The sequence below is a fragment of the Ascidiella aspersa genome, chromosome 5 (assembly GCF_963924565.1).
Source record: "Ascidiella aspersa chromosome 5, kaAscAspe10.2, whole genome shotgun sequence".
In the NCBI taxonomy this organism is placed as follows: Eukaryota; Metazoa; Chordata; class Ascidiacea; order Phlebobranchia; family Ascidiidae; genus Ascidiella; species Ascidiella aspersa.
The window spans coordinates 6420196-6437254 of record NC_139451.1 but is presented as its reverse complement, the minus strand read 5'-3'; the positions used below and the strand labels follow the sequence as shown (position 1 = coordinate 6437254).

Genomic DNA, 17059 nt, shown 5'->3' with positions numbered 1-17059 from the left:
ATCAGCTCGGCTATGTTTGGTTCCGTTTTGAACAATGCAATAATCGTGAATCACATCCAACTGGTTTCCAGCTTTTGGCTTAATGAAAAGTAGTGCCGAAAATGCAGATTGACACTGGAACATTTTATTGTGAATGGATCGTAATTTTCTGGAGCACAACGCAACATTATTACGCCACAATGCACAATTCAACTCAAAGCATGCAATCACGTGAATGAAAAATAATCGTAGCTTGTGATGACGAGCGAAAACACGTTTGAATTACGTTAGCGTAATGTCACTTCGCACATATTTCGAGCCTAAGTTTGGCTTTTTTTCGTTTGTCAAAAAAAACATTATGCCTATGTACGGCATAGTTATTATTTTACATTGCGTGTCTTAAGCTTGGTTTGGAAAAGTAAGTTGCCTGAAAATTTTATTGCACAATTTTTTTTTTCTTTTGAAGTGTCGTGTTGATTATTTGTTAGGTGCTTCGCGGTCCCAGAAAATTGTCTCGCGGACCCCACTTTGAGAATCACTGAACTTATTTTCTTGCCATTTTTGTAGTTGTTTGTCTTACTTATTTGCGAAAAATATAAACTTAGAATTTTCTGAGTTTTGCATAAACCCGAGAAATTAACTGTTGTGTTCCACCGGTTGTTAGTAAAGCATCAAAAACATATGTCAAAACTTCTACTATTTTAGGTAAATAAACATCGCCCTAGTTACAACGAACATTTTAAGCAATCGAATGCCAACCAATTAATTTAATCTACAGTTGGTGAAATAATGATTCCAATTTTCTAATTTTCCCACACAATCGCTGATTCATGGATATTGAATAAGAAAACAACAGAAATAAAAAAAAAATTTCATTGATGATTTTACCAAACTGAAATCTGTTATTATTTGCAATTAGCTTCATGGACAGAGTAGTTTATTGCTAGAAAATGTAAAGCAATCGTAAAATAAAATTTTCGTATAGTCTGACAAACCCTTTTGCGTAGAATTGTGTTGTTATGCAATGCCTTAACCATAACTAGCATGTTGTGGTTTGTTATACAACTTTAATTTCCAACGCTTGTGATGTAACCCTAATGGCTAAGGTTGTCGCAGTACAGTGGAAAAGAGAGATCTGTTTGCCAAGTGGACAAAAAAAGAAAAAAGGCAGCCTTACGTAATCACAGACCGGCTCAATTGTAAATACGGACGCGTTTGTGCTGTTGCTGCCTTTGACTGTAATTTTTACACTTGCTTAGCTTTCAAGCTGGTTGCCTCAAGTAAATTGCTGGCAGAATGAAAGATCCAACTGTTGTACGCAATGCTGTTTCGCAGGCAATAAAGGGTATGTAGACCTGGTGAAAATATTGGTTTCTGCTTTAAATGCTGTTGTACAGAATGCTGTTTCGCGGGCAATTAAGGGAATTTGGACCTGCTGTAAACACTGTTGTTGGCGTCCAATGGTGTATTTCTGTAACTTGATAATGTGCGTTATGTAACTGCTGTGTTAAGGCCGGAGTAAAATTGTATTGTTTTCTTCAACTCTTTCAGTATCATTTTTAAGGACATGTTTAATCTTAAGGGCATATGAACATGAACATAGATTGTTCGCAGTATTGGATTGGTGTTGGATTTTGTGTAGTAAAGGTAACACAACATAAAGTACGTTTGTACATTCGTTTTCACTGCTTGATTGGTAAAGTGAAAGGCGTTTGACAATCGTTCAGAGAATATTGGATTACTAACCGCCATTATTATAGCACGATAAATAATCAAAAGTACATGCGATAAAACCTCTCTTGAAATTAGAAAGCTGGAACTTATAACAAGCGTACTTTGCGAGTTAAATCGATAATCCTTAGGGCGGCATTATCGAAATAGGATTAAATTACTATTGCGGCACACCACATGAAACTTACAGCTTTATTGTTTGCCTTTGGATAAACCAGCGGTTTTGTTTGCTCTGTAGCACTGCGTTTGACCCGGGTTCAAATTATTCTTTTCTGCTAAACATCGCCAAACAATCAATTCTTGGAACAGGGTTGTACTCGATTGTTTCAGTGGGCTAAACGTTCATACCAAAACCGCCTAAACTATGTTTTTTTGCAAAGTTTTGTCGTTTTTTAAGTTTTTCTGCTCGTTAAGGGAAATCTGTGCAGCCCAAAGGCGCTATGTAAAGATAAAGTGTTGTCTACTTTAAACTCCTAAACACTACAAAAGTGCAATTTCTTATAAACCAAAAATGTCATTATTTTAAGAAATACATAAATGTCCTTTATGTACCCTACGCGTCTGGTATACATAACAAAAATAACCAAATATATGATTTTTGCTTGCGCAAACAGACTGCCTTTTAGCTGTATATTTGCGCACCATTTCGCTCGAGAAAAGCAGATATTGTACGATTAATCATTTTATGACGTCAGGTTGGGACGAAAATTTGTGTTAAAAAATTGTCAAGCATACCCAAAAACAAATATTATGGATCCACCCTTTGTAAAGGACTTACATTGTGTTCCCAACTCATTTGCTTTCTCACAAAGGTAAACTTGTGTTATGAGACGGCGATGTGGCTTTGTACTTTATAAAGCAATAATACTCGAAACCAAATTTGCCTTTTCTTTTTAAGACAGGTTTGTGACGAAGCCACTAAAGTGCATCTACGTGCATCAGTTTTGGCTGTTAAACTTTCTGTGGTGCCCATTATGCTTGTGCACTTAGCACGTGCTTGTTTCGCCTAAAAGTTAATTCAGCCTTGTATCGTTATTTTAGGATCCATAAACTGAAGAAGTATTCCGCTTTGTTAAAACCCTACACTAGCAATTAGCATGCTTTCGCAAATGCTATTTACAGTCAGCTTTCAACAAGTGTTCGAAGTAACTATGTTTTATCAGGCTTATTTGTCGGCGACGCTGTTTCGATGCCTGTACATTGGTATTACGACGTGCCAGCCATAAAGCGCGATTTCCAAGGCTGGATCTCGAAGTACGAAAGGCCCAAGGACAACCACCCGACGAGCATTCTTCGCACGTCCAACAAAGGTCTGCTTTTTTGTATTTGTAGTAGCACGTTTTTTGACCCACGGTAACGTAGTACACCAGTCTTGTAAACATTTTGAAATGACTTAAGTCCCCATTAAGTCATTTGAAAAATAACTCAAGTCAAAGTCAAGTCTTTTACAAAAATGGTGTCCTATAGTCATAGGTTCAGGTGATTTGAAAGGGGTGCAGTAAATAAAAAGGGTAAGAACCACTGCTCTAAAAGGCCTATACCTCGCTGCAAATAACACACTAAGATTTTCGCATTACTCAAGATAAATGTAAACCACGAGTTTTGATAAAATTCATAATAAATAATCAAACGATACTAGTTTATAGTAATGAGTTGTGCGAGGCCCTTGGAAAATTAAAACAACGCACCAGGGCGTCGCGACGCACAGTTTGACAGCCTCTGAGTCTGACTCGACAATCTATTTGCTCCTTAGTGTCAGCAAGCTTTGCGTTCCTCAATTTCTTGAAATTTAATCGACAAACGTTGCTTAAGGTGGAAGTGGAAGAGACGACGGAAAATCGACGCCCTCCGTCATCGGTCACGTGATTTTGCACGGCAAGGAAAATGCTTGGAGCGAAACGGCCGTCCATTCGCATTACCACCAAGGTACAACTTATATTATATATTATATATTATATTTTATGTGAGTCTTTAAAGACTTCGAAGAAATTAATAACACTTCGTTTATCAGTTTTGCTGAAAATCAGGGCTGCCTTCAGTCCCGAGTCCGACTCCGACTCTACAGCCTGTATTTAACGCATTTATGTAATCAGTGGTGGGCAAGCTGTGGGCCGCGAGTTACTTTTGAATAGCTAAGTGTTATCATGCAGTTGTGGCCGCGTGATAGCCTTAAATTTATTGCACTTTTGTTGGTGCGGCATAGAATTTTTAAATTTGGTGTGGCATAGCATTTTTAAATTCGCTCAGCTTGGAAAGGCCCACGTGCCAAATGTGGTCCTGAGAGCCTGTCGGTTGTTTCGAACTATATATTTTACCAATGCCAACTTATAAACTATATGTAAACGCAAAAATTTTCGCGCGTGTGTTATTCGTTTTATAACATGTTTTACTCACGGCATGGCAGTGTTTTGGCAATGAAGGCGTCGTGTAATACTTCACCTCAAAATCAAATATCCTGAATCCGCCGGTGGTTTTCGTAGTGGGCCTTCAATAGCTTTGAACAGAGCAATTTGGACCGCGACAAAAAGTTTGTCGACCACTGGATTAGATAAATATGCTTTTGCTACCAGGCATAGTATATTTAAAACAGGTTCCTCTGGCAATATATATTATTTTCTACCAACGTTTCGGCTTACTATCCGGCAAGCCTTCGTCAGTGACTGACACACAAAGCCAACAAGACACAAAGTAACAAGTGTGTCTTGTTGGCTTTGTGTGTCAGTCCCTGACGAAGGCTTGCCGGATAGTAAGCCGAAACGTTGGTAGAAAATAATATATATTGCCAGAGGAACCTGTTTTAAATACACTGGATTATATAATCAGCAATACTCATAGGGGTGTCAAATAATTAATTTATTCACCAACAATACGTATGGTTGACTAATATTGATATTTCAACTTTACGACAGTTTTCGACCTTACTACTTTTCAAGTTTGGTGCGGCGCATGCGTATACGAAAAAAGGGTTTTGTCATATTTAAGTGACAATGATTATATATTGTTGTTTTCGTGATAAAAGTGTACACTATATAACTATAAACGCTGTGTTTTTATTTCCCAGAATATTTTCAAAAACACTACCTAATTGGATTAGAACCGTAAATAAAATTACCTATTTTTTGTTTCAAATATTGAGTTTCACTATTCGAGGTTTGATTGTTTATCAATATTAGGATACCAGGGTCAATTTTTCAAGGCTAATTATATAATTTGTTTTTATGAAGATTGAAAACGAAAACTGTAAATCATTTTTTTTTATTTTAGCAATAAAAGTTGTATGTTTCGTTACGCGTAGTATGCAATTTTCATTTCCTCGTAAAGTGTAAATTTCTTGAAAAAGCGTAAAATGCGTTTTTTTTATTTCATTATAAGTTGTAAATTTCTTTTAAAAAGGTAAGTTCTATATTTTATTTTATCGTTAATTGAATATTTTTTTAAAAATACCGTAAAGCGAGATTTTTAATTTCATCGTAAATTGCAAAATTTCTAAGAAAAAACTGTAAAATACAATCTTTCATTTCATAATAAATTGTGAATTTATAGTAGAAAAACGTAAAATGCGATTTTTCATTTCATCTTGAATTGTAAATTTTTAAGAATGTAAAATGCGATTTTTCATATTATTTTAAATTGTAAATTTCTAAACAAAACTAAAATTCGTTTTTAATTTTGTCGTAAATTGTAAATTTCTGAGAAAAAAACGTAAAAAGAGATTTTTGATTTCATCTTAAATTGTAAAATTCACAAGAAAATACCCGTAAAATGCGATTTCTTTTCCAGGTATGCAAGCGGGCGACAACACCTTGAACTGCCACTGTGCCTTTCGCGTTATGGAAACCCTCGTAGCTTGCAAGGCAACTGCTAGCGACGAAGAAGTGATCAAACAGATATTTGTAGACTACATTAAGTTCATGACCACCCCAGACTCACACAACGATACCTATGCAGAATCGTGGCACAGGTTTGTGTTATATTCAAACAGAATTACATTAACACACTGTAGGGATTTAATGTACGCATATATTTTAGGGCTGATTTAAAATCGCATGGTACATAGGGCTGCTGAAAACCCGAGTCCGACTCCCAATTCCCGAGTTCAACCCCGGTTAAATGTGCGATTTTATCGAGTTCCGGGTTCACCTCGTAGTCCAATTATAGCGGTGTCATATAATTGATCCACCCATAATACATGTTTGGAAAATATTTCAACATTTTCCATTGCACGTTTACAATTTACAGTTTACTGCTTTCGGATTCGAAATTTGGTACTGGGCACGTGACTCCCCTACTGCCATTCGCCTACTATTTGAACTTACGCAAATGAAAATCAATTTAAAATCTGAATTATATTTCTAGTATTCTCGCACCCTCGAAAATTGAAATTTTGGCAACCTAAACGATATAAAGGCGCATTCCCCTTTACGCGAATAGACATCGTATTGGTAATCTATAGCTTATGTAAATACAGAAACAACTTCCCCGAACTAAATCTTCAACAAAATAACGAAATATTTTGTGCTTTAGGGTTACTTTTTATGACGTCACGTGTAACGTCATGACTAAAAAATGTGATGCTCTCCTTAAAAAAAATCTATGATCCGCGCTTGGTAGTAGGTGACTACTTTTTGTACGTTTATTTTTTTAAAGTATTAAAATGTGGTATATTCGCGCAATTAGCAATTTTCTGTAATTTTTAGTTTTTTTACTTTTATTGATTTAGTTCTTTCTAACTTTTTGCCATGGTTTCAATCCAAGCCGTTATCAGATATTAATAAAATATTTGTATTGGCCTTTGCGGCTGTGATGTACTGCTACATAAAACTAAACTTTTTCGGTTTGGTATAATATCGCAAAATTATATAAAAAATATAACAAGCCTTTGTACTTGTTATAGATCGTTGTTTTCTGATTGGGTGAAAAACGGAAAACCGACCAACAAAGAAGACCTCTATCAATTTCTTACAAAGCGATCCCAAAGTACTTTTGCCAAGGTGTAAGATTTATAAATATTATTTACAGCAATTTCGTCCTAGCACCTATTTAACCCACTGGGTGTATTAAATATAATTTATTTGGTGAATGTATCTGCTCATGGGCAACGAAGCGATGAAAAAGTACTTTTGCCAAGGTATAGGATGAAAAAAGCGTTGTTGACAAATAATAGTTACGGCAATTATGTCGTTGACCCACTTGATGTATTAAATACATATCTATGTGTATCTGCTCGTGGGCACTGAATTAAAACACATGATTTTTGTTTAGTTTAGTCTGTCATATTCACATCGCCAAGCCTATTATTTTTGTCATTTGACAAGCCAAACAATGTGTTAGATATGTTCAGTGGACTTGACCTTATCTCAACGTACAAAGGACAGTAATTTACTTTACAAAAAAAGGATGACATTTTTCAAAAATATTGATACTGATAGTACAGTCCGTAATTTCCCCGGGAAACTGTTTCAAAGTCGTATCGACTTGCAAATCAACAAGTTGTGCATCATTCTGGTTTCAGAGCGGTTAACGGGCGGTGTTAGTGGGTAGCGAAGCTCGAAATATTTACATTTAAATTAAAAATTATATTTTTTATGTATTAGCCTCCAGATAAACAGCTGGAGGTTATTGGAGCCTTCGTTGTCCCAACACCAATCATTCTTTACTTCATTGATCGGCCGTTGGAGGAAGTAACGAGCATCGCTGAAACTTTTTTGAGGTAACTGACTGCTTACTCTTATAAATACATTTACTTTTATAATATATTGTATAGCAGTTTTCGGCAAACTTTTTTGTCGCTGCCCAAAGTACTATTTTTAGAGCTATTGAAGGCCCACTACGTAAAACCACTACGAAGGAGGCGCTAAAATGACGATCGTCTCATACCCTGTCCCTACAGTTTTAGGCGTTATTTTGTCCATTTAGGCCTTATTCCGTTTAATTGACGACTTATTCCGCCAAATTTAGGACAATTTAAGATGTTTTTCTGTCGTAGTTTTTACTGCATATTTGGATTTAATATGTTGTTGGTCTTCTCTTCTGTATAGTTCAGGGGTGTGCAACCTTTTATACTGCCGGGCCAAATATGTGTATTCGGATTAAACCACGGGCCACTTGCATATATCTCGTCGACTATAAGTTTTAATGACTACCACGAAAATTAAACCGTTTCGTTTTTAGTTTATTGAGAATCAACGGAAAGGTTTTAATATCACTTTAATGAAAGCTTTGAATGGCTTGCTTTTCCAACTACCCTATCTAGGTTCACTTGAATTTAAGTGCTGGCAACCCGTTTATTCACTAGGTATGCATTAGTCAGTTCTGAGCGATGAGAGGATTTCATGAAAGCCCAAAAAATTGTTCACACACGTACGTTTAACCGAACAATGCATTTTTTGAAGTAACAAATTTTCTTAGCTATAAAAAATTATTTAGATCAAGATGTTTCGGTAAAAAAACTCATTTTTAGCTGCGCAGAGAGAAAGTTGTTTATTTTTTTACAACTCACATGAACATTAAAATTGATTGAAAAACAATTACATTTCAAATGAGGTAAAACGACCTAACCCCATTCTTTATTATACTTTTGCTATATGGACCACAAGTAGCTATTCAAATCCATTTCAAGAACAAAACAAACTGCAGCGCTTAAGGCAATCCACACATTCAACTTTCACACAACTTGAACACTTTCACACAACTTGTACAATTTCCGCAACAGCATCCAAATCACATTTTTGTAGTTTTATTTTGTTAACAGGTCAAATTACTTTGGAATTACTTTCGCTTTCTGCTGTCGTCAACCAAGGAATTTTGCTATAAAGTTTGATCAAAATTATGAACAAACTAGTAATTAACTGAAACAGCTACTGCAGCTATAACTCCATGGTTGTTTCAAAACAATAGCTCAACAAAAGGATATCGTTTAAGGTGATTTTAATCGTGGAGGAATTATAATTTGCTTTACGGTCAAAATGACTGTTGGCGGTAATTTTAGGTAAATCGCTTCCCACCTCATACTGTAATAAACTGAAATTTACATGCTATATATGGTTTCAAACAATTTAACAGTTACCTAAGTGTTTTGCGGTACGGCCCAAAAACCAAAGCACTCCGCGGGCCACATATTTTGGTCCCGCGGGCCGCAGGTTGCACGCCCCTGGTTTAGTTAATAATTTTAATTGTAAGGTTCATACACATTGAATTTATTTTGCATAACACATAGGGATGTCATAATATCGGACCGGGACCGATACCCGTAAAGAAGTAGTATCGGTACACCCGTTCTTGGTTTCTATTTATTATCACGAATTATCTGACGAACACGTAAACCACTAGAGGCCCCAGAGCGCTAGGCCAAGTCCAAATCAAAATCTTGCATCTCGGAAAAAATCCGTATCAGCTCCGTCGACCAAATTTGATAAGGGTTGCATTTAACAATTTTAGGTCATTAAACTTCTGAACACTAAAGCACAGTTTGGATCAAAAATCTGTAGAAATTACCTTTGAACATTTAGTTTTCTATATTTGCTTGTTTCAGTATAGTTATGACGTCATTTGGTATCGAATCGCAATGCTTTTTGTCCGAAATATCGGGTATCGGAATAATGTATCATACATCGTAGTATGGCGAAACATTTTTATGAAGCTAAACAGTACACTCAAGGTAAGCTGGTAAAACTTTTTGGCTTGTGTTGGTAATCTTGCATTAATTGCCTTAGTTAGTCAGGATGGTGAGTGACACTTAATAATTAAAATTAGATATCCGCTGTCTTTTTTCACAGAAAGAAAAACATGCGTTTTTATTTACTACTTTGAAAATTGCGAAAGCATTCGATTTCCGCTATATAACAGACTTTGTTGTTTTGTATATGCACTGACGTTGTTCCGTATAGATATGACGGCAGTCATATATTTTACTTCGACACATTTCAGCAGCCATATCTTTTACTCCGACACATTTTTATGTACACATTTCAGTATTATGTTACCGCTTTGGGAAAGTGGGCAGTTACTACTCTGACACTATCATACAAGAATATATGAAAACTCTTTGCTTTATTCTTTTCTTTGCCCACTTTGCATTTTTTCACATTGGTATTTAATTATTAATTATTATGCACTGTCGTAGCTGGAAGTTGTGGTGGTTTCCTTCAGGAAAGTTAAAACAATAATTCAGGCGTACCTTTATAGATAGCAAATGACACACGGACGGAACGTGGGTTTACTAGTCAACAGTTTTGTCAACAAGTAATTTTAAAATGACTTAAGTCCCGGTCAATTCATTCGTCTTTACGAACAAATAGCGATTATGTATTTACGAATTAATAACAATTTCAGTCGCAGTCGCAGTCAAGTCATAATGAGAACAAGTCAATTTCAAGTTAAAAAAACCCTCATAAAACGTTAATTTATGAAAACGTGTATACTTGTCCGGTTATAGGAATATTACAAGTAAAAAACAACATCAACTTATCATATGACAAATAAATTGCTTATGTGTAAAATTGAAAGAAACAACCTAATTAAAAAAAAGGCGAATGAAAACCATTTTCAACCCAAGCCATTTGTCCAAAACACTTAAGTCAAACCAAGTCAAATTATTTGGCCCAAAGACGTAAGTCAAGTCAAGTTATTTGAAAACAGTGACTTGCGTCATTACAACACTGTTGGTCCACAATGTAACGATATCTTGTTATTTCAGCCGTGTTTAATTTGCGATTTTTTCTCCCACTGAACAGCCTCACGCATCCTATATCTGGAATAGTTGAACCCTTTCGAATGTACGTCAGCATTCTCCACTCTGTAGTGAGAGGCTCTTCGCTCAAAGAAGAGGCGGAAAAAGCACTCCTTGAGTTTCTTGGACCTCCATCCAAAGCGATGCTCAAGTCATTTGACGCCACTGTGGAACGGTACAGCTGGCATTGTTGTAATGACTTGAGTCAATAACGTAACCTCTAAGTATAATACAGCCCAAACGGTCGTAATTTTCTATTCGTATTTTTTTTTCTTATTTATAGTCAAACTCCATGTAGCGTAAAAATAAAAATATAGGAGGTTAATTTTTGAACGCTTATAAAACTATTAGCTCTTTCAGGCAACGTATGTGGGTAACCTGGCATCTTCCTGCCCCGAAAGGCGGTTGTTACAAAACCGTTTTGCACCGGAAGAGCTGTTTTTAGATCTCTGATGTTTTTGGTTAATGTTTTAGGTCCTCCGACAAGCTAAGTGCATTTCAAGACATCGGCAGACAACTGGGAATCGCTTGCTACATTAACAGCTCGTTTGCTTTGCTGCTTTACATTTGCAGATACTACCATCAGGACTTTGAAGCCGGCATTTTAACAAATGTCAACGTAGGAGGTAAATGCTTAACAAATAAACTCTCATCGTTAATTCAACACACTTTAAAGTGCCTTCGAAAAGGCTTTACCGAAATCAGTCAGCCTGATCAGGATTGTAGTACAAGCAAGACCAGGCTAAAACAACTAGCCTGCAGTGAGGTTCGAACTCACGAATTCTGTCATACAGGGACTGTTGCTTTACCGACGAAAATACACAGGCTCAAGGGGAGAGATCCGAAAACCGACCATAACACTGTTTCCCGCTGCATCCTGTCTGTAGAACTAGCCTGCAGTGATGTTCAAACTCACGACTGCACGCCATACAGGGACCGTCGCTTTTAACAACTGAGCTACACAGGTTTAGTAGGGGGCGAGTCGAGAAGCAACCATAGTACCATTCCCTACTGCATCCTGTTTGTAAAACTAGCCTGAAGTCAGGTTTAAACCTACGACCTCATAGCGGGGGCCGTCGTCCTACCGACTAAAATACACAGGTTTAGAAGGAGGCAAGAAAATCAACCTAAGAATCATTTCCTGCTGCAGCTTGTCCGTACATATAACATCCATCGAAAAGCATCAACAGCCAGTATTTCAGAAACATTTGTGAATATACATTGTGCATATGTATGCTTTCCTATCTAAGATACAGGCTGTTGATCCCCTTCGATTGTCGTTGTCGTTGTTAACGTAGGTAATTACGTAAGTAGGCATCCATAATGCATGAAGGGATACTCGAAACGTTCAAAATGCTTACCTACGTCAGTATGGGCTTTGATGGTATTACTACGTCTTAGCACAACCTCCAACCATTATATGCTCCAACAAGAACTCTTTGGTAGTATTTTTGTGTTTTACACAGGAACCGTTTTACTTCTGGTTTAGGTTCGGTTCGGGTACAAGGATTTTTTTTCAAAATCCGGTTTCATTCCGGTTTCGGTTCGGAGCAATTTAAAAGTTCCGGTTCAGCTCTGGTTTGATTAAATTTCTTTTCAAAACCGGTTTATAAAGGTCTGGTTCGGGTACAATATATACGTTAAACACAATGCTTTCAAAGGGGGACACGAAGCATAAAATGTTGAGAACCACTGGTTTAAATTTTCATTCTCTAACCACGCATCTTTAAATAATTTTACATACTATGCTTTTTATGTCTAATTTGGGAAAACTAGAATTGAGACAACACATTAACTGTGCAATAAGGTCGATAAAACCTTTTTAATTATTGCCACTTTTCTCAAACACAAAAAATTGCATTGGAAAGCTTACCAATAGAGCAAGAATTGAAATCCCAAATAGTTTGAAATATCTCTCGGCCCCCTTGAGCGTTGAAAATGGCACCCCGGTTGAGAACCACTGGCTTAGTGCATTACTGCTTTTGACTAATTCTTTATTTACCAGGAGAAAACTGCCATCGTGGTTCGGTTGTTGGAACATTACTTGCGGCGTCAATTGGGGCATCTGGAAAGTCAATTCCAACAAAATGGACTGATGGGCTGGCCTTCAACAATAAAATTGACAACCTGAGTTTTTAAAAACTAAAAACAAAAGCACACATTTGACAATTATTAATTTGCTTTTATGCAATACTATTGCGATTTCAGGATAAATCTAAATAAAATAGTATTGTGTTATCAGTTGTATTCCTTCTTGATTAAGCCGTTTAATGTTGTTCTATTACTTTTTTCTTCTCGAAATTGCAATGATCTTTGACAAATTATTTGGTATTTTCGAACTGCGGGTACAGCACTATTTTTTTTAATGTGACAAAACTGAGAAACATCTCTTAGGACTGCGTTGTGAAGATTGTTTCTTCATTTTTGCAAATTGCGATTTATTAACAAATTTCTATATCCGTTTTTAAAATGTCTTTCAAATAAATGCATTGTTTCGTGCCACTGTTTTACTATAATAGCATTATTAAACATAAAATTTCACAAGTTTACTAAAGATAAACGCTTTTTTAAGCTTTGTCTTTTAAAGTAGACCAGCGGGCTAAACTGCATGTTGTTAGCTGGTATTTTACTGATTCAATTTGACATATCTGTGAATTGACTTGTTTGATCCTGTTCAAATATTGTGACACCAGGTTTTTGCTGATTCTGCGTCTTGAGCGAATAAAAATTATATATCTTCAAGTGTGGTTGGTTGTTACCAGCAAACAATATTACTGTATTTTGTTCATCGTATTATAGAATTTTGTTCCATCATTATTGACATATAGGTCCATTGGTAAGCTTTAAATGTCCTATTTTTATAAACATGCCACTTGTTTTGCGTACTATTACCAAGTATGATTGCTTAAAATATGTTTTTAATATACTTTCGGCAACAAGACATACCTTCAATCTTTAAAGTCATTTTCGTACTTAAATTTACTGTACGTCACTTTTTTTAAGGCAATGTACGATTTAAAACTGCCTAAATATACTAAAGGTGGAGATTAGCGCTATCTTATAAGGAATAAAGGGTCACTAAAAAGTTTTTAACTTTGTAAGAATCTTGCAGAAATACACAGCTTGGACGAGACTAACCTATACGCAAAGCACTTGGGAAAACATATAAAGCAAAAATTTCGCAAAGTTCCCTTATATATTAGAGACGGATTGCTGGAAATAGTGATCATCATTTCCACCAGCTTTCGCCTTGTGAAAGATTCTTTAAAATAAGTATATTAACTGTTATTTACAGTAACATAACGCTTTGCTAAATGCAAATTTAAGCTAAATTTTAATCAAAAATTTATTAAACGAAATTTCATTAGGTTAATTATATATTTTGGTAAATATTTGTTAATGTTTCTTTATTTAAATAATATGGTAGTCACGAGTTTAGATTGTTGAGCTTATAATAGTTTATTCAAATAGAAGAGCGTTCTAGTTGACGCTTTCGTTCTAACTCCAACTTCAAGTTGCATATCTAACTCGCGAGCCGCCACAAGACGTTCTGGTGATTAGAATTGTATTAGTTGATGAACGAACAACCAGTTTCAAACTATGAATAGCACCAGTCGATAGCTAAGAAGACGTTAGTTTTCAAGCGGATAGCGGTCTTTAAGTACACAAATCCAAATGCTGACCGCACAGAGAGAATGCGGAATGTGCCATTAAGCACTTCATACTTTGGTGCGAGTAGACGTAGACAATAATTCTGTCACACAACCAGATACATTACAAAAAAGGTCTACTGCACAAAATAAAGTCAAAACATAGAAACCAACACGAAAATCCGGTTTATCTAAAGTTACACCTATTTGTGTGCTTATCAACAACGTTTATTTTGCTGTATTTGCCAGGGAATTTAAGACTTTGCAATTTAGTAATTTAGATTATTGCAAGTAGCTGGACGCGCTCAGGAGATTAGTTTTGGCGGTAAAACTTTTCTGATCCACGCTGGTGCCGCCAGGTGTTTTAAGCAGGTCGAATAAGTTTTCTTCGTTGTTTTTACCGGAACGCGTAAAATTTTTCAAGGATGGCGCCACAAAGTTACGTCATAATGGAGTATGTCTTAAACAAATTACCGTAAAGAAAACCTCGGGTTACCGTTCGATGTAGAATTCCAAAATACAACTAAAATCCTAGTTTACATCCATTAAAGGGCATGGTGGGATGGCCTGATAAAAATGGGATATAGCCTGATACTTTTTAGATGTATAATGTCTATGCTACACACCACATGACGTCATACTGTGACCTTATTACAGATGTTCTCAAACTTTGCGCCGCTATTTGTCCAAGGGCGTCTCTCAATGATTCTGCATTAAAACACAGCGAAATACTCCCGGATATTATTATTCCCTGACATGTGCATTTGAACTCATTATTATAAAACTGTACCTGTTTATTAGGGTTTTATCACATTTTCTAATTGTGATTCTGCTTATACATGGATAGAAAGACAAAGGTAGTGTTGCAGTCAAAACGCATATATACGACTGAAGGTGATCGTCCTGCTAATAGATAGTGCAATGACCAAAATATTTGGTTGACAGTTATCATGAGAAATTGCGAGGAATCCCTATAGTGTGTATTCGCAGCGAGGTGTAGGCCAGTATACAAAATTACGATGCCCAATAAGCTTGTATAAGATGCCAAAGGGTTTGTTTGTTGAAAAGTTTAATCTTCTTATGACTCCCCTGGAAGATCACATGTCACACCTAATATGTTATTTAAATCTCTTTCTCTGTTTTTTGTATATGCAAGGACGTCGCGAGAAACAAGTTAAGAACCACTGCGCTATAAAACAACGAAGCTAAAAAACCCGTTATTATTTTAGGAGTTGAAAATGTGCAACTGATGTCGAAATAAAAGGGTGACATGGCGTCGTGCAAAGCACAAAAATGTACGGCTGTTTGGTTTAAAGGCAAACTTTAAATTAAATTTAGAAGAAGGTCGTGCCACACTAAGCATTTACTAAGATTGCTTGAAATATTGGCATGAATCAATTTGTGAGGCGGTTGACCCAACAGCTGCAAGGTTGCACAGAGAAAACGTAAAAGGTTCGCTCAAAGGACAAAACAACTGACAATGCGTTTAACTTATTAAGCTGCGGGTGTTTTACTTTATAATACAATTAAATAGTTTGAAACAAAATGATGATAAATAATAATATTAATATTTCAACACTTATTTTTTTATAAAAGTATAAATTATGGATAAGTTAGTTTGCCTTAGGTTACTGGTTTCCAAACGTATTTATTCCGTGGCCCAAATTTGGTCCATAAAACAGTTCGCGGTTCACCATTTGACGCAAACCCTTTGTTGTAGGACATTTAGACAATTTTCCAAATTGACTTATCGCCCTGGTTACTATATAAAGCGATCTTTAATCTAACAGTAACTGAATAATCCCTTTTCGGGTTTAAATGAAATTGAAATCTTTTTCAACAGAATGAATTCAAAAGTGCACTGCCGTGTTAATTGCATAGCGAATAACACATAAGTAAGACTACCTATACCCACTGATCGAGGCTCTATGGCCCACTAAAATTGGTCTCGAGGCCTCTATTGGGCCATGGCCCACACTTTGAGAACCATTGCCATAGGTCAGAGATGGCGAACCTTATCATCCCGCGGGTCACAAACCTGACCTTAATCCTTACAAAATGCGCATGTGGCTCATTTATTTAGTTATTTGCTATTTTTATGCGAAGCTCTGCTGCTGCGTCGTTTTAAGTGTTATTGTCTGGGTTGGTAATTTTTGTATGATTTACAAATTCGGATTACCGCAAATTTAAGAAGCTAAATAGCTTAGAAATGCAGCAGCATTTTTTATGGGATTACAAGAGTTCAACAGAAAGCTTTTCAGCATTGTTTATTGGTTTAACCAGAGTTTCTAGAATTTTTTGTTTGCCAACTCTTAATTTCCCAGGATCGCCACCCTTTACGTTTTACGGCGATAAATAAAATGCTTTTAGTTGTCTGCTTTTCTGCACGCATTTGTTGAAGTGCAGTTAATGTAGGCATAATCGTCACCCTTAAAACAGTTTTGCACGACCCACAGATGGGCAGTCTGGATTTAAACAGTATAGAGCTATCTAACGGAGAACTGTTTTTTTGCATTTATCCTTTTGATGAAAATGATTTATAACATTTCCGTATTTCTAGAGAGGCAAGTGGGTCATTAAAAATCTGTGAAATGTGGTGGGTCACTTCGTGACCCGCGGGACAGTGGTTCGCCATCCCTGCCTTAAGTAATGTTTAAAAATTCATCTGATCTATATCTTGTTTGCTAATGAAGATACACAACGAAATTTGGAGCTGCCTGCTTCCCGGTTTTACCCTTTCTTTTTACTTCACAATTGACTGCATGAAGCTATGAAGCTTTGGTATACTGCAGTCTACGTTTCAAGAGTTAAACGTAAAAGTAAAACAAATTCACTTTTTTATTGATTTAACGACAATCAAATTCACTTTAACCTTTCTAAATTCTGAATATTTTTTTAGTTAAAGTAATTTTTGTTCAATAATAATTATAATAATAAATGGTTATTTTTTTCAATTTGCCACAAATAAAAC

At 36.1% G+C, this 17059-nt stretch overlaps 1 protein-coding gene across 1 annotated transcript; it reads left to right on the top strand.

Moving 5' to 3' along the window:
- The first annotated feature begins 1198 nt into the window (after positions 1-1198).
- LOC146141638 (uncharacterized) lies at positions 1199-13174 on the top strand. The gene is made up of 9 exons (XM_083389755.1): positions 1199-1324; positions 2874-3020; positions 3523-3636; positions 5491-5671; positions 6605-6701; positions 7305-7420; positions 10443-10613; positions 10913-11064; positions 12444-13174. The coding sequence occupies exons 1-9, from the start codon at positions 1276-1278 to the stop codon at positions 12575-12577; spliced, it is 1161 nt and encodes a 386-aa protein (XP_083245881.1). The 5' UTR covers positions 1199-1275; the 3' UTR covers positions 12578-13174.
- Positions 13175-17059: the final 3885 nt, after the last annotated feature.

What these genes read in the sequence shown, in the direction of transcription:
- LOC146141638 (XM_083389755.1), top strand. Translation starts at nt 1,276, where the DNA reads ATGAAAGATCCAACTGTTGTACGCAATGCTGTTTCGCAGGCAATAAAG. An exon ending in TCTTCGCACGTCCAACAAAG is followed by an intron (nt 3,021 to 3,522) that starts GTCTGCTTTTTT and finishes ACGTTGCTTAAG; the next exon opens with GTGGAAGTGGAAGAGACGAC. An exon ending in TTTGACGCCACTGTGGAACG is followed by an intron (nt 10,614 to 10,912) that starts GTACAGCTGGCA and finishes TTAATGTTTTAG; the next exon opens with GTCCTCCGACAAGCTAAGTG.